General features: G+C 56.5%; 6 protein-coding genes across 6 annotated transcripts; 4 read left to right on the top strand and 2 right to left on the bottom strand.

Moving 5' to 3' along the window:
- The first annotated feature begins 594 nt into the window (after positions 1 to 594).
- On the top strand, positions 595 to 3,590 carry BDV59DRAFT_130542 (transcription factor domain-containing protein). The gene is made up of 4 exons (XM_073686963.1): positions 595 to 956; positions 1,012 to 1,140; positions 1,230 to 1,890; positions 1,947 to 3,590. Exons 1-4 carry the CDS (start codon positions 889 to 891, stop codon positions 3,237 to 3,239), a joined length of 2,151 nt encoding a protein of 716 aa, XP_073550982.1. The 5' UTR covers positions 595 to 888; the 3' UTR covers positions 3,240 to 3,590.
- BDV59DRAFT_199425 (putative MFS transporter) lies at positions 3,339 to 4,994 on the bottom strand (the record flags this gene model as incomplete). Its single annotated transcript, XM_073693365.1, has 4 exons — positions 3,339 to 3,586; positions 3,657 to 4,053; positions 4,122 to 4,415; positions 4,473 to 4,994. The coding sequence occupies 4 exons, from the start codon at positions 4,992 to 4,994 to the stop codon at positions 3,339 to 3,341; spliced, it is 1,461 nt and encodes a 486-aa protein (XP_073550981.1).
- A 233-nt stretch (positions 4,995 to 5,227) lies between these two features.
- Positions 5,228 to 7,800, bottom strand: BDV59DRAFT_130161 (glycoside hydrolase family 72 protein). The gene is made up of 3 exons (XM_073686961.1): positions 7,253 to 7,800; positions 7,173 to 7,198; positions 5,228 to 7,107 (listed from the first exon to the last, which is right to left on the bottom strand). The coding sequence occupies exons 1-3, from the start codon at positions 7,366 to 7,368 to the stop codon at positions 5,654 to 5,656; spliced, it is 1,596 nt and encodes a 531-aa protein (XP_073550980.1). The 5' UTR covers positions 7,369 to 7,800; the 3' UTR covers positions 5,228 to 5,653.
- A 418-nt stretch (positions 7,801 to 8,218) lies between these two features.
- On the top strand, positions 8,219 to 9,140 carry BDV59DRAFT_130053 (uncharacterized protein). Its single transcript, XM_073686959.1, has one exon. It carries the CDS (start codon positions 8,372 to 8,374, stop codon positions 8,894 to 8,896), a length of 525 nt encoding a protein of 174 aa, XP_073550979.1. The 5' UTR covers positions 8,219 to 8,371; the 3' UTR covers positions 8,897 to 9,140.
- BDV59DRAFT_130045 (sodium/calcium transporter) lies at positions 9,137 to 11,891 on the top strand. Its single transcript, XM_073686958.1, has 12 exons — positions 9,137 to 9,380; positions 9,448 to 9,996; positions 10,044 to 10,107; positions 10,157 to 10,204; positions 10,255 to 10,296; positions 10,341 to 10,588; positions 10,636 to 10,668; positions 10,727 to 11,034; positions 11,090 to 11,323; positions 11,380 to 11,433; positions 11,491 to 11,579; positions 11,641 to 11,891. Exons 1-12 carry the CDS (start codon positions 9,377 to 9,379, stop codon positions 11,672 to 11,674), a joined length of 1,707 nt encoding a protein of 568 aa, XP_073550978.1. The 5' UTR covers positions 9,137 to 9,376; the 3' UTR covers positions 11,675 to 11,891.
- Positions 11,892 to 12,141: 250 nt separating this feature from the next.
- BDV59DRAFT_130124 (uncharacterized protein) lies at positions 12,142 to 13,206 on the top strand. The gene is made up of 3 exons (XM_073686960.1): positions 12,142 to 12,162; positions 12,280 to 13,115; positions 13,198 to 13,206. The coding sequence occupies exon 2, from the start codon at positions 12,545 to 12,547 to the stop codon at positions 12,992 to 12,994; it is 450 nt and encodes a 149-aa protein (XP_073550977.1). The 5' UTR covers positions 12,142 to 12,162; positions 12,280 to 12,544; the 3' UTR covers positions 12,995 to 13,115; positions 13,198 to 13,206.
- The last annotated feature ends 2,174 nt before the right edge of the window (positions 13,207 to 15,380 follow it).

The following is a 15,380-nucleotide window of genomic DNA, read 5'->3' as shown; positions in this document are numbered from 1 at the left end:
ACCATCGCACTGCGCCGCAAAGAGCTACTGCAGGACCAACACAATCCGGTCTAGATGAATAACTCATTATGTATATCTACCCACCACGGGCATAATCGACATGCTCAACAATTTCACGGTCCTGTCCTGTTATTCCCTTTACGCGGATCGTCAAACTACCGATGGATAAGCGCAAGTGATCCGTGGAATATTAGATCTGAGCATTGCTGGAGTCATTTAGCAGGCTTTGGCCCGGTGGTAAGATGTCGACAAAGCCTAAACCCTGGGATCTGTGGTATTTTGGCTGCGGACTGCCTGTAAGATAGAAATACGAGCTCGGCTGCAATCAGAAGTATAGTGTCTGTGCCTGTCTTGCCATCATCGCACGAATCTACTACCTTTCACAGTTCGTGAGTGCCGTCGATGCCACTTTACTAATTGATTCTAGCATTGTCTACGCATAGTTGCCACATCTAGTCCCGGATCCTGGGAACTCTTTATTCTTCAGCGACACAAATAGGGAGATTAGGTTAACGAACTCCATTATGGAGGATTGATAGCTCGAAAAATCCCCGGTGGAACATTCGTCGCATATCTACGTACAGTCTAGTATGGCATAAACCACGCCAGAACGTTGTTGATTATCTTTCACCCCATATGATTCGTCTTATCCTTTGGAACGTAGGTATCCACAGCTCCAATCCATAGAGATTGGACTAAAAATACGTCTGGCGTGGAGTTCGGCGACATTAGCCGATAGCCGGCTTGGCCCGTCAACCTTGAACGACAACATCCGGCAATCTCCCTCATCCGCCGAGTCTGCCAACACACACCTCGTGTAGCAAGTACGGTGGACGACTTTGATCCCGGGAGCAGCTCGTTGCATCTCAAAAAGATGCTGGGCCAGTCATGAACCGCAAAAGACCCAGCAGACCCGCTGACTCTGGAGAGCCCTCGAAACGGAGAAAATTCGTTGCGTACGATCGCCATCTGTGAATGACTACTGTGAATCCGGACTGACCCAAAATCCAGTTGTCAACGATGCCATGCTCATAAAATCAAATGCTCGGGAGACCTCCCTTGCATCAAATGCCGGCAAGTCGGCTGTGCGGACGAATGTGCATATGCTGCTCGGGACCGTCAGATCAAAGTCAGTGAAAGGTACGAAGTACCATTCCTGACTCCATGCTTATTTCCTCCCGTACATCTATACTTTTGACTACCCACCGATCCCGCTAACGTCTGATCAGCTACCTGAATCTACTGGTCTCGGAAAACCGCCGGCTCAAAGAGCAGTCGGCACCCTCGGCCATCGCTGCCGAAGTAGAGCCAGATGCCGACTCAGGCCCGTCTCGTCCTGCAGGGGTGCCCGACGAGAGCAACACAAGCGTGCGCAACCCGCTCATTGGGGACCGGGCCTGGTTTCACCGGTATGATCCGTCGGCGCCGCCCATCTTCATCGGCGAGGCCGCCTGCACCGCGTTCGCCACACGGTTTCGCCGCTTTCTGACCGGCAACAACGCCCTGCCGCATATCCCCCGCACGCAGTATGTCACGGAGGAGAATCTGGCGGCAGCCAATGCCACCGACCCGGACTGGCCCAGTCTGCAGCAGGCCCGGCTGCTGGTGAAGATCGCCCTGCGCCAGGTGGGCGTCATCTACCACCTGTTTCTGCGCAAGGCCACCCTCGACAAACTCGAGGAGATCTACCGGACCGCCGACTTCGCCTGCACGATCAACCAGTGCAAGTTCTTCGCGCTCTTCGCCTTCGGCGAGGCCTACTCCAAGCGGGCCGAACCGTCCTCGGGCTCGCGTGTCCCCGGCACCCCGTATTTCGCACGGGCCTTGAGCATGGTGCAGATGCTCCCGGAGCGCACGAGCATCACTCACCTCGAGAGCCTCCTGTTACTCGTTGGAGCCCCCTCCCCGATTCTCCTACATTATTGGTATCTAACTGACAACGGCAGTCCCTTTTCTCCTACTACCTGAACCGCCGCAACTCGGCCCTCGTGCTGGTCGGCACGGCCATGCGGCTGGGCCTCTCCATTGGCCTCAACCACAACATCCCGGAGTCGCAGCTTATCGACCCGGTGGAGCGACAACACCGCGTCCGCATCTGGTGGACGATCTACACGTTCGACCGCATGTGGGGATCGAAGATGGGCCAGACGTCGCAGATCCTCGACGACGACATCCACGTCGACATGCCGGCCAGCATCAGCCCGCCGCAGCGCCACGACGAGCAGTTCTCCGACACGGACCACATGGCCGCCAACATCCAGCTCGCGCGTATCGTCGGCGAGACTATCGCCAAGCTCTACAGCCGCCGCAAGTACAACGAGACCTTCCTCCAGCGGGTGCAGAAGCTGCTCAAGGCACTCAAGACCTGGGTCGAGTCCCTCCCCGCGCACCTCCGCCTGAACGAGGACGACCCCGAGCTGAACCACAAACACGTCTCCTCGCTGCATCTCGCCTTCAACCAGTGCGTCATCCTCACCACCCGCCCCACCCTCCTCCACCTCCTCATCAGGCTCAACGAGTCCTCCTCCTCCTCCCCGGCCCAGCCCGTCCTCACCCTCGCCGAAGCCTGCATCCACGCCGCCCGCCACTCCCACTCCCTCATCCTCACCAAATGGATCCACGGCTCCCTCCCGGTCTTCGGCTACTTCCACGCGCACTACCTCTTCTCGTCCGCGCTCATCCTCGCCATGTCGAGCTTCCTCCCCATCGGCCGCCCGTCTGACCTCGGCGCCTTCGAAACAGGCCTCGAGGTGCTGCGCTCCATGAGCGAGAACGGCAATCTCGCCGCCGCCGAGTTCCACGGGAACCTCGAGCAGGTGAAGGCTTGTCTCGACCGGTACGGGGCCGCCGTCTCGGGGGCTGTGTCGAGCTCTGCTGCGACGGCGGCGGCGGCGGCGGCGGCGCCCACCACCCTCCCCCATGCGACGACCATCCCGGCAGCAACCTCCGCGGCGATGCAGCCAGCCCCCGCAAGCACCAATGCAGCCGCACTGACAGAGGCGCCGGTGATGGCCGCTCCGGATGCCGACGCTGCCCCTGCTTCCTTGCCCCTGCATCCGCCAGGATACAGCCAGCCCGGACTGCCGGCTACCACGGGGCTGGGGTTCCCGACAGCGATGACGTTCCTGGAGCCGACGATGCAGGACTTTCTGGCGCAGTCGGATTTCGACCTGGGGCTGCTGCATCCGGTGGACACATTCATGAACGACGAGAGTCTGTATACGTGTCATGGATTGTAGTGAATACCGCAGCAACAGTCTACTCATCACCTCGTAAGCGTAACCGCATAGATCATACCGAAATCTAGTCTATCTATTACATTACTCTATATGCGTCCGCTAGAACTCCGGCTTCGCAGCAATATTCCACCTCCGCTCCGCCCAACGCTGCATATCCACCCCCCACCTCGTAATAACCAGCACGAGCGCACCCCCAAGCAGCGAAAAGAACACGCAGATCGTAAACGTCCACCCGACACCAATGCGATTGATGATCGGGAGCACGAGCGCACTACTCCCCGCCGAGAAGATATACTGGATGATGTACTTCCCGGCGATGACCTCGCCGCGCTTATGCGGCAGCGCCTCTGCGGCCCATCAGCGTCAGCTCATTTGACCCATAGGATATTTACAAGGGATTTAAAGGGGGAAACCCACCAGCAGCATATGTATTCAAGCTATTAAACGAGCCCATCAATCCCCACCCACCGAAGAACGCGCTGATGATCGGCACGACCATGCCGCCCTTTTCTTCCTGCAGGGTCCAGCCGTAGATGAGCGCCGCGATTGGCAGCACGCCGAAGAGCGTAGCCAGGCCGCTGTTGAGGCGATCCTGGGGGAGACGCAGGCCGTCGCGGCGGGCGATGTAGCGGCGTACGGTGCGGTCGGAGAGACGGCCGCCGACGATGCTGCCGATCAGGAAGCCGCCACCGGGGGCGAGGTAGAAGAGGCCGCTGACGAGGGCGGTGGTGAGGTGGAAGCGCGGGTTGAAGATGGAGCGGGCGGAGGTGAGCACCGCGTACATGAAGGTCGAGAGGAGGCCGCAGGTGAGGTCCTGGCCGGGGTTAGTGACGGGGAGTTCGGATCTGTTTGCCCCCCGGGGGGAGGGATGGGACAGCGCACGCAAAGGAAGATGTTGGGGTAGACGTATTGGCGGAGGATGCGGACAGGGTTGAAGAGCAAGAGAAGCTCGACGACGGAGCGGTGCGGCTTCTTCTCGTCGGTCTTGCCCTCCTGTTGGATGCTCGGGACGAAGAGGACGGAGAGCGCGAGGCCGAGCCCGGTCATGCCCAGCTGTAGCCAATAGATGATGCGCCAGCTGGCAAAGGTGACGATGATGCCTCCGATGCAGGGGCCGATGGCTGGACCGCAGACGGTGCCCGTCATGAAAAAGCCCACGGCGGTGCCTCGAACGACCTGCCAACAGTCAGCCACTGCTCGTCAGGGAGAGCCGGAGTAGGGGAGGGGGCCTACCGGCTCAAAGATGTCGGCCAGGATGGTCTGGCCGGAAACCATGAAAGATGTGCCCGTCAAACCGCTCAAGACGCGCATGGCCGTAAACATATGCAGGTTGATGCTGGCGGCGGTGCCGGCGGAGCAGGCGCAGAGGATCAAGATGGCCAAGTTGTAGGAATGGCGACGGCCGATGAGGTTATTCATGGGGCCCCAGATCAGCGAGGAGAAGCCCATGGCCAGGAGCACGCCCGCATTGGTGATATTGAGCGTCTCGGCGGTGGTGTTGAACTCGGCGGCGATCTCCGGCGTTGCGGGCAAGAGAGACGTGCTGGAGAAGGTGACGGCCAGAGTCATCCAGCTGACGACAAACAAGATGATGCATTTTCGCCAGGTGGGCAGATCATACCCCTTCCCCAGCGGGTTGGACTTTTGGGGCTCGAGATCTGAGCCGGGGACATTACCAGCTTCCTCGTCTCGCGCGGAGGTGGAGGAAGAAGACGCCGAGGCTGGGCGCGATACCAAGTCCGGAGTATGTCCCATGGCCGGCCATGAGGTAGTAGACTCAAAGATGCAGCGATCAATCTCTCCATGGCCCATGCGAATATAAATAATCTCTCTAGTTCACGGAGAAGTTTCCGCGCAGTCGGCATGCCGTTTGTGTGGCCGAAGTATCCACAGCCGGCTCGGTCGTGACCACCGAGTCGGCGACAACAGCCGATATCGAGCAAATCTAGATAGAGCATGCCAGCAGAGACGGGACTACGATTGATATAGGTCACTTGGGCACTGAGGGACTCGGTACTTGATACATTTTGGATTTAATATAAGATGAACGAGTGAGAGAATGAAAAAGATGTCATACGGTTGCTGTCTGGACCTTTCGCCATCTGCGGAAGTGAACCAGGATACTGAGACCGAGCTGTAATCAACCGCTGTCTAAACCACATACCATGTCTCGGGAAGGCTGCCTTCTCAGGGGAAACGTGGTGTACAGAGAATCATGTATAAAGCCTAACAACATCTTGGTTAGATGTATGGAAATCAAGAAGATTAGCAGCTCGTAAAACAACACATACTTGCTAATTATTTACGCGACAAGAAATCAAAATTCACAAAAGAATACACTAGCCAATCCACCTCCGTACGGAGTCCCATATACATTGATTGCACCAGATACATGGCATGAGTTACGCCCTCGCTTACAGCAGGATCATGCCCGCGCCCGCGACCAGAGCGGTCATCAGATAGGCTCCCATCTGCCAGTTGCCAACCTTGACAGCCATGGGGCTGGCCGCAACGCCAGCAGCAGCCTCGGAGGTCGAGCTGGCCATGCTGCCGGTGCCACCGGAGGTGGGAGAAGCAGTCACAGTGCCGGTACCGGCACTGCCCGCCTGCTTCAGAAGAGAAGAGCAGCTGTCGGCGCTGGAGGCCTTCTGGGTCTGGCCGGAACCGTTGAAGTCACAGGCATCCGAGGCCTTGTTCTGGGCCTTGTAGTAGCGGTCCATGACGAAGGAGAGCTGGTCCTTGGACGAGCAGACACTGTAGGCGCCGTAGTCACCCTTGGTGGAGTTGGAGGCGATACCGGCACAGTCACCCTTGGCACAGATGTAGTCGAACAGGTCACCGTACTGCTTCTCCTTGACCGAGTCCTTCACCACGCAGGAAAGGGACTTGACCATGCAGGAGCAGAGGTCGGGGTTCGGGGAAGGCGGGAGTTCATCCGAGGCGCCCCATTTGGAGCCGACGGCGGGGCAGGAGGGGGTCACGGCGGCGGACGCAGTGTAGCTGGCGCTGTTCACGCCAGTGGCGGTGGCCTTCTCCATCTGGGACGACAGGTAGGAGAAGTCGTCGCGGGTGGAGACCTTGTCGCCATCGACGTCGACCAGACCGTAGTTGTTGGCCTCCTGGAAGTACATGTAGACGATACCACCGCTCCAGACGTCGTTCATCTGGGGGCCGAAGAGGACGGGGACATCGGTGAAGCGACGGGGCTCCGGGTCGTTGCAGCCGTACTCGGAGAAGAAGGCGGGGACGGGGAAGTCCTTGAACTCCTGGGTACGGGCCTGGTAGCCGGAGGTCTTGAAGGAGGAGTCACCGCACCACTCGTAGATGTTGTAGCCAAACATGTCGATGCGGGCGTCGGTGTCACCACAGACAAGGTAGTCCTTGAGGTCGGCACGGATGCTGGCATCGTCATCGGTGGCGTAACCGATGGCCAGAGAGGTACGGTAGTTCTTGGCCTTGATGTAGGCCTTCATGTCACGCACGGCGGCCTTGACGTAGGCAATGGAGTTGGTGTTGTTGTTGTCGTTGGCGACCTCATTACCAGCGAAGAAACCGATGACGTTGGAGTAGTTGGCGAAGGCATCGACGACGGCGGTGTAGCGCTCATAGAGGTCGGTGTTCCACTGGGGATCGCCGCGGTTGATGGATTCGGAAGGAGCCGACAGATCGGTGATCAGGTAGATGCCGGCATCGTCCAGGAGCTTCATGCAACGGTCATGGTTGGCGGTGGGGTCGACCGCGTAGGTACGAATGACATTGGTGCGGAGCTGTTTGAGGTACGGGATGTCACGCTCGCACTGAGAGTTGTCGGCCAAGGGATCGACATAGTCGCCGTTGGACTCGGAGGTACCGTTGGTCGAGTACTCCTCTGTGGGGGGTTAGTACGGGGGATGGTTGGAATGACACGGGATGGGAATGTGTTGGGAGGCATACGTTGATAGGCGACACCACGGATGAAGCTGGAGGGGGTCAGTTCTGAATGGCAATGAAGGGATCTCCATGGAGAGACTTACAATTCAGTGCCGTTGTTGGAGTAGAAGAACTTGTTGCCCTTGGACTCGATGGCGGGCAAGGTGGCCAAGGCACTTCCCACGAGGGAGGCACCAGCGAGGGCGAACGAGAGCTTCATGATGGAGAAAAGGCGAGTCTAACGAATGCACGCCGAGACAATATGGAGATGGATGATCTACAGACAAGAAACGACAAGCGGGTGAACCAGTCGATCCGCCAAGTGAAGCCAAGTTGAAGATGAGATAGGAGGAATTGAGGACAACGAGTGACGACGGCAGACACACTGGGCCGTGGATATAAGGAGGATAAACGAAGGAAGAAGAAGAAGAAGGGATGTGATGAAGGAGGAGAAGGAGGAAGAGAGGAAGAGAGGAAGAGGGAGAGAAGAGGGAGAAAAGGAAGAGGAAGAAGAGGACGAGGGAAAGGGGGAGCGAGTGGTGAGTGGTGGAGAGGGTGTGGGCTGGTGGGTAAGTTTCTATTCCGAGTGATTGCGCAAGCTGAAGTATGAGGTGAAGACATGAAGGTGGTAGTTCTATGTGATGTATCTGGGTATGGATGGAAGTATCTGCGAGATATCTATCTATTATACGTCTCCTTCGATATACTTATACGATAGAGAAGAAATTGTTGATCAAGATGTCCTGTACCTGATGTACCTGGTAGTAGGTACAGTAGTACCTCGTACCAGTGTAAGAAGGGTATCAAAATGTATTGATCAACAGACCCTTCCCAGAAAGGAGGGGAAAGGGTCCAATTCGAGACCCTGACTGGAGGACCCTGTTTTGGCTGTAAATTACCTGGTATGGTACGGTAACATGGCTGCCTCAGGTCCTTTCGCTTCCCTCTCCTTTATCCATGGATCCTCTTCCTCTGAAACATCCTCCTTCATACTTCTTATCCTGATATCTTCGAATCTCGTGCTTTTCTATTCTTACCTCCTACGCAGTACACCATACATCGACCTTGAACACCCCCCCCCCCTCACCCCGTTTTCATTCGTCATGATGTCATACAATCTATTCTACGCCATCCCCTGTCTCTTCCTGTCGCCCCTCCCAACCCTCCACATACTTCATCCAGCACGGTTGGCCACCTGAACCCTCGGATCCATCCATGGAACTATGAAACACCAAATATCAACCTGCCAACGTGTGGCACAACGACAAGAAGGACAAGAAGGACAAGAAAGCTTCGCCGGATGCTTGGTCCGCCTCCACTCGCACATCCACCTTGGCGTCTCAGCTTCAATTGAAGCATCAAGCAAGGAATCTTCAGATGGCCACGCCTCACCGCGCGTGCGAGTACGTGAAAGTCCATACATGAAATTCGAGACTGCGCCTCCCTGCGCGACCATGTCATTCCAAGTCATCAATCAATCAAGACATCCCAGACCGCTGATGCCACGGGTGGCCACCACATACCACAACCGGCCATTCTGGCTCCGATCTGCTTGCGCTAGACCAACACAGCCACAATCTCCTTTCTTCACAGCGTCTACTGCGCCCTCCTGCAATTCACCACCTCACCTTTGCTCTTTAGGCTTCTCCTGGATCAGTTGTCGATCAGAAAAGTCTATTCGGCACTCTTTTGACTTTTTTTCCTTTTTCTTTTTTTTTTCTTTTTTTCCCCCTCGTCTCCCTTGTTGACGGTTGTCATTCTTTCGCATCTTGCCGTCCTGCCCTCCTGGTCCCCTGCTCTTGGACCTCTTGGTTTAATTAACCTCTTTTTCTTCTAATTTTATTATTATTATCATTACTATTACTCATCTTCTCTCGCTTTCCCTCCTGGATCTCCCTCCCCACCGTCAGCTGAGGCTTGTTGCCATCAAGATCTGAGGCTGCGTCTTCGCATTTCAGCCACAACACAGCGCCAGATCTACCTGCCTACCGCGTATACGGAGTATCTAGGACCTCACCTGTGCCTACCTGCTCGCCCTCCATCGGGCTTGGGCCGCTCGTAACTCGTCAATCCGCTCGAACACGCATCCTGCTGCGTTGGCACCACCAGCCCACCACATCCCACACACCCTATTCCACGAGACTCAGTAGCCTTCCTCCTCATACCGACTTTCATATACCATCTGCAGCCTCGTTGATCGCCCAAAAACAAGCAATTTACTCGTCACCATGCGTAAGTCGCTCGGCCCCATCCCCTTGGCCAACCGTCCCCTAACCCCTGTCCGCGCCGCGGTCTTCAGACATCTATCGCCGCCACGCCAGGAACCTCGCCTGGTACGACGAGGAAGGCGAGCCGTCGTCGCACAACCCATTCAAGAAGTTTCGCGCGCGCCCTCGCCGCTCCGACTCCATCCAGCTCGAGAGTCGCCTGGCCCCCGTGCGCACCGCCGGCGACGTTCGCTCCTCCGAGGAGCGGCGTCGCCGCAGGGACATGACCGATGGTCTCTCAGGCCCCGAGCATTCTTTCTCCTTCCCGCCCGAGTCGTCTGGTACCGACCAGGTCTCGCGACTGGAGAGCATCGACCGTGGAGGCCCTGACCCGTCCATGCACAGCACCGACCCCATCAATGTCTCGGCCCCCGACGCGGCCACCGAGGACCTGCCCGGTGTGCCGCGGAAGCGGAAGACCACGAAGCTGGATGGCCCGTCCGAGGATGACTATAGCGTGAACGGCGCCAGTGACGACAAGGATTTGGACACCCAGCCCAAGTTCACCGTCGGCAACCAGATCAAGGCCACCATCTTCAACTCGTGGATCAATGTTCTGATCCTGGCTGCGCCGGTTGGAAGTGAGTGTTGCAGAGCGTCGGAAGGAATTCGACTAACCCGTGTGCAGTCGCCTTGAACTATGTCGATGTCAACCCGGTAGCGGTCTTTGTGGTGAATTTCATCGCCATTATGTATGATGCTTTCCGCCCCACGACCCCGACACAACTGACCCATCGATAGCCCGCTGGCTGCCATGCTGAGTTACGCGACGGAGGAAATCGCCCTGCGGTACGTTCTCAATCTAGCGGGAGAAAAGCCCCCCCGACTAACCCCAGCAGCACCGGAGAAACAATCGGCGGTCTGCTCAACGCCAGTTTCGGGTATGTCCCTCACCGCTGTCTCTGAATGAAGCCAACCTGTCTAGGAATGCGGTCGAATTGATCGTCGCCATCATTGCTCTGGTCGACGGCAAAGTTGGCATCGTCCAGGAGTCACTGATTGGAAGTATGCTCTCTAATCTGCTCCTGGTCATGGGAATGTGTTTCTTCTTCGGCGGTATCAACCGTCTCGAGCAGCATTTCAACGTCGTCGTCGCGCAGACTGCTGCGAGTCTGTTGGCGCTCGCCGTGGGCGCCCTGATCATTCCCACTGCCTTCCACAACTGGTCTAATGGTGAGTGAGTGCGAGTTCTTCCCGCAACGCATAGCTAACAGTCACAGCTGGCAACACTGGCGTGGCGCCTCTCTCCCGTGGTACGTCTCCGGCTTCCCGTGCGTGTTCTCCCTGCAACAAGCTAACCATCCGGACCAGGCACAAGCGTGATCCTCCTTGTCGTCTACGGCTGCTACCTCTTCTTCCAGCTGAAGTCGCACACGGACATCTACAACAGCCCGAGTCCAAAGGTCGAGAAGCGCCGCCAGCGCATCGCCGAAGGCGACGCCAGTCGTGGCATTGCGCAGATCGGCAAAATGTCCGCCACCCTGGCGGGCCACAACGCGCAGCATATGGAGATTAAAGACCCGGGCGACGAGCCCGAGGAGCCGCAATTGCACATCTGGGTTGCCGTGCTGACATTGGCCATTTCGACAGCGCTGGTGGCGCTGTGCGCCGAGTTCATGGTGCGTCGTGCTCCTTGAATACCTATCCGACAGAAGTGGCTGACTGCAGGAACAGGTGGATTCCATCGATGCGATTACGGCGACTGGCGGGGTCTCGGAGACCTTTGTCGGACTGATCTTGCTGCCTATCGTGGGTAATGCGGCTGAGCATGCCACTGCTGTGACGGTGGCCTGCAAGGATAAGATGGACTTGTCGATCGGTGTGGCGGTGGGGTCTAGCATGCAGATTGCGCTGCTGGTGCTGCCGCTGATTGTGATCCTGGGGTGGATTCTGGGTAATGACGATATGGTGAGTAGGATGTTTTCTGGCCATTGATCGTGGCAGTGCTGACACAGAGCTGGTAGACGCTCTATTTCGACGGTTTCCAAGTAATTCTGCTCTTCGTTTCGGTCCTATTGGTATGACACGTTTGCGTCCGTGGGAATCTACTCGATCGTTCTAACGAAGTGCCGCAGGTGAACTATCTCATTGCCGATGGCAAGTCCCACTGGCTTGAGGGCGTTCTGCTAATGATGATGTACATTATTATCGCGGTGGCTGCCTGGTTCGTCTCCTCTCTCCCTGCACCCCCTAAGACAAACATGAGACAGCTAACACCCGGCCAGGTTCTACCCGACCAGTGAGAACCGGGGCGCTTAATACGTACGATTCAGCATCAGCTTTATACGTTGTAATCTCATTCGGGCCGTGAACATGTGGCCCTGTCTTCTTCTATGTCTATATACTTGTTCCCAATTTGCGATCCAATCAAGATATCGATGCGATACGGAATACTCGGAGTCCTCCCGGTAGAGCATCCCGTTGGAGTAGCAGCTGGGCGGCCAGCTGGGAGAGCACTGTTCGGAGGAAACGCCGAGCATCTCCAAGATCGGTATCCCCCGGCCCATCCCGCGCCAACCTGATCGGGTAAATATTCTGGACCCTGACGGAGATGAAGATGTCGGCTTGGGTCGAGATGGTCTGTACTGCGTAGTTCGGTCAGATTTAGCCCGAGCTGCGCTGGCTGCGGAGCTGTGGCTACCACACGCCGGCACAGTAGAAAACCTCGTTGACTAGTCTATATAGAGAAGAAATGGGTTCCGACAATACGTTAAACAGATCATCATCTATGGACAACAGACTACGCAGTATGTCTACGTTTTTGGCAGCATCGAGTGGTCAGCACAGTGGGTTGGGAATATATCTTCATCGTCGAAGTCCCATCAACCCGACTTTCTCACCTGACAACTAGCAATTTACTCCAGTCACTTGCTATATCCTCTCCTACGTTCTCGAAATAGCACTTCATCCATGTACTCCATACTTAGAGAGTACCCTTTCTCCGCACAGTCAACCGTCTGATCGGCCACAAGCCACCATCTGCGTGGTTACCGACGAGCCCCTGAAAGGAAGAGATCGAGAAAACCACCCACCTCTACACTTCCAATGTCTCCCTCGAGAAACCTAATAGAAGTCTCAGAGTCTACACCGTCGAGCCCCCCGAACCAGTGATGAAAGAGGAATCGAGCGATGAAGAAACCCCTGGCAACGAAAACTACGAAAACTACGACGAGTTCGAGAAATACGAAGGCCACGAAAGCTTCAAAGCCTACATCCGGCTATTGGGCGTCAAACAGGGGGGTACCACCACCACTCCTGCGGCAGACAATGCATCTACCGGGACAGCCGGTCCCGCGACGGGTCGGACACCGTTCACTCGAGAGACCGCCTGCCAGAAGCCGGGAGTGCGAGGAATTCGGCGTACTTACTTCGCACTTGCGACCCATCGAACGGCAACGAAGGCCGTCGATATTACTCCCGTGTGCGATGCGGCGGCTTTCTCATCTTCGCGGACGACCGTGGCATTCATGCGGACAATCCCGTGTGTCTTTGCGGGTTTTTGACGCGGACCCAGATGAGCGGCAAGGACAGCAAGATCCGGTAGAGCTTGTTCAGGAGGTGCCAGATGGCGAGCTGTGATTATTTTGAACGGGTTGCAGATAAGAAGGGGGACTGCGTGTAGAGATGCCTGAGCCGATTCCTTCAGCGGAGAAGATGGCTAACATGGGGTATTAGTCGGTGCTGCGTGGTTTTGTCCAAGGTAGGTGGATTTTTCGATACTATTAGAGTTGGACAGATGGGCGAGTATACTTTGTGCCTGATTGCATACTGAGACCGCTTAGATATCAGCCCTGCTGAACATTGTTGCAGTACTGCGTAGCTTGATGTTCCGAAAGGCCGGAGTCATCACGTGAATCTCTAAAGTAAAGTTAAGGGAACTACGAGGACGACCAATCCAAGGGACTGCATACTTCTGCGTGATGTCGTATTTCATAAGAGACCGACGACAGAGGATCAAATGCAAGCCAGGCACATCCCGACCAGCCTCGGAAGTCAGCGAGGAGACTCGGCTCAAAGGATTAGAACAGAACGAGATTCTCCGGCTTTCCCCAGACTGCGGAAGTGAGTTGAGCCAGGGCCGGAGGAGAAGAGCGCTAGGAGATGCTCCGAGTGGCACTTCGCCTGTGACCGACGGGGGGACCGGAGGGCAGGAAGAGAGGGAAGGCGGAGGAGAGGAGCGTGGCGTGGAGGACAAATGAGAGGGCGGTGGATACGGGACGAGGGAGGTGTCAGCGGGATGGTGAGTGGTGGATTGGACGAGGAGGAGGGTGGAGTCACCCGCGTGGGTGGAATCGATATGAATTCATTCGACCGTTCTCGGGACGGATTGCCCTTGTCGTGGACGGATCAACCGCAGTGTTGCCGTGCCGAAGTCGTACCTAGGTTACGGAGCAGGGGGGGATTGGGTGTGATAGGGTGGGTTGAACAAGGTTGAACAGGGGCGGTACTGCTTGAGATTGTGACGATTGGGAGGACCTAGCCCTGGTGCACCAGGGCTGGACAGGCCTTCAGAGACTGACGATGGCGGCGCGTGGATTTACCGAAAAGAGCAGGGTAGAGTAGAGAGGCTCCGGGGATGTCCGACGTCGTCCCAGAGGAATTTGCGGGGTCGGTTCGCTTCCAGTTGGGGGCCTCGGATGGGGGCACACGCCCAATCACAGGCTCCGGCCGGGACCGAGTAGCGGCCACGGGACAACCGGTTAAATGCGCGGGGACTGACCGGGTTGTGGCTCCAGTTCCGATCAGTCGGTCGGAGAGTCGCCTGAGGGGACTGGACTGGACTGGCCTGGGCCAGGACGAGAGGGAGGGGACACACCTGCGGCCTGCGGAGTCGCTGTGTGTTGCCGAGTAGGACAGGGACAAGAGGTTGGGTGCATGGACAACCAAATGTCCCTCCTGACGCCGTGTCGATCGGGATAGCATCCTGGTGGTGACCACCCAATCGGCGAACACGACCAGGATCGAGTGACTCCCCGCGGGGAGGTCCGAGAAGCCCTTGCTGTTGCCAACGAAAATGAAGAGGTGTGGTGGTGGTCAATACCCGAGGTTCATGCAGGGGTCATGACACCGCCAGCCTCCCCCAGGAATGGGATGATTTGCCGGGGTTTCCCCTCATTCTCCGGCGGAAGGTTATAAAGGTCGGTACCGTGGAATGTCGAAACCGGCTGCACCCCAGATGATCAGACGGGGATATTCCGCATATGAGGAGACCGTCCTGCGTCCCTACGGCGGATAGGTAGAGACCGTCCGTCGTCCGGGAGGGAGGATGGATGGAGGTTGATGTTCCGACGACAATTCGTCGGAGAATCCTTAGGTAATGGGAATTGATGTTCCACACGGATGCTGGTAACCGGCATCATCGGGTCGACTCACTTCGAATGGACGGATGGCGGACTGAAGAGGAATGTCTTCTGAGTAGAGAGCTCGATCCTAGGAGAATGATATACTGATTGTATCATGATGAGAATACCTATATTCCATATTATCCGCTGAAGGAGGATCATAGATCGGGTCGGCTCTGGACCGCCTCGACCGTTCCCGAGGACCGTGGATTCTACCTGCATTTAGCCGATCGATTCCCTCCATGATTCCATGATCAAGAGGGATAGAGCCATGATGGCCATCGGGAGAATTAGACCAGAAACCAGAATAATACCCCGACACAATCATAAAGTAATCGTAATCATAATCATCATCATCATCATCATCGAATCTCCGTCCGAGCTCAATCACATTCTCGGCACTCGGACTCCCCACTCCGGCCGGCGTGACTAACCGGCTGGGGATGGACTGCGTCGAGAGTCTCTTGCGGTGCTGGTAGAAACGTAGGGAAGAGGACAGAGGTAGATGATAGCGTAGAGAGGAGACTATCGAGGAGAAGAACAGAAACAAGATCACTCCTATGTAGATAACGAGATCATCACGAAGTCCAGGAAGAATCCCTCGATGATTCCCCACAGCGCAG

This window comes from Aspergillus ambiguus (genome assembly GCF_047715705.1).
Source record: "Aspergillus ambiguus strain CBS 117.58 unplaced genomic scaffold BDV59scaffold_5, whole genome shotgun sequence".
NCBI classification, from domain to species: Eukaryota; Fungi; Ascomycota; class Eurotiomycetes; order Eurotiales; family Aspergillaceae; genus Aspergillus; species Aspergillus ambiguus.
This window is presented reverse-complemented; position numbering and strand designations above follow the sequence as displayed.

Excerpts from the sequence above, each read along its gene's own strand:
- BDV59DRAFT_130542 (XM_073686963.1), top strand. The coding sequence starts at position 889 with ATGAACCGCAAAAGACCCAGCAGACCCGCTGACTCTGGAGAGCCCTCG. Across the intron at positions 957-1,011 it reads AAACGGAGAAAATTCGTTGC|TTGTCAACGATGCCATGCTC; the intron begins GTACGATCGCCA and ends CCCAAAATCCAG. Across the intron at positions 1,141-1,229 it reads CAGATCAAAGTCAGTGAAAG|CTACCTGAATCTACTGGTCT; the intron begins GTACGAAGTACC and ends ACGTCTGATCAG.
- BDV59DRAFT_130161 (XM_073686961.1), bottom strand. The coding sequence starts at position 7,368 with ATGAAGCTCTCGTTCGCCCTCGCTGGTGCCTCCCTCGTGGGAAGTGCC. Across the intron at positions 7,199-7,252 it reads TCCAACAACGGCACTGAATT|CTTCATCCGTGGTGTCGCCT; the intron begins GTAAGTCTCTCC and ends GACCCCCTCCAG. Across the intron at positions 7,108-7,172 it reads CCGTGGTGTCGCCTATCAAC|AGGAGTACTCGACCAACGGT; the intron begins GTATGCCTCCCA and ends AACCCCCCACAG.
- BDV59DRAFT_130053 (XM_073686959.1), top strand. The coding sequence starts at position 8,372 with ATGAAACACCAAATATCAACCTGCCAACGTGTGGCACAACGACAAGAA.
- BDV59DRAFT_130045 (XM_073686958.1), top strand. Across the intron at positions 10,108-10,156 it reads GTGAATTTCATCGCCATTAT|CCCGCTGGCTGCCATGCTGA; the intron begins GTATGATGCTTT and ends ACCCATCGATAG. Across the intron at positions 11,434-11,490 it reads TCTTCGTTTCGGTCCTATTG|GTGAACTATCTCATTGCCGA; the intron begins GTATGACACGTT and ends GAAGTGCCGCAG.
- BDV59DRAFT_130124 (XM_073686960.1), top strand. The coding sequence starts at position 12,545 with ATGAAGAAACCCCTGGCAACGAAAACTACGAAAACTACGACGAGTTCG.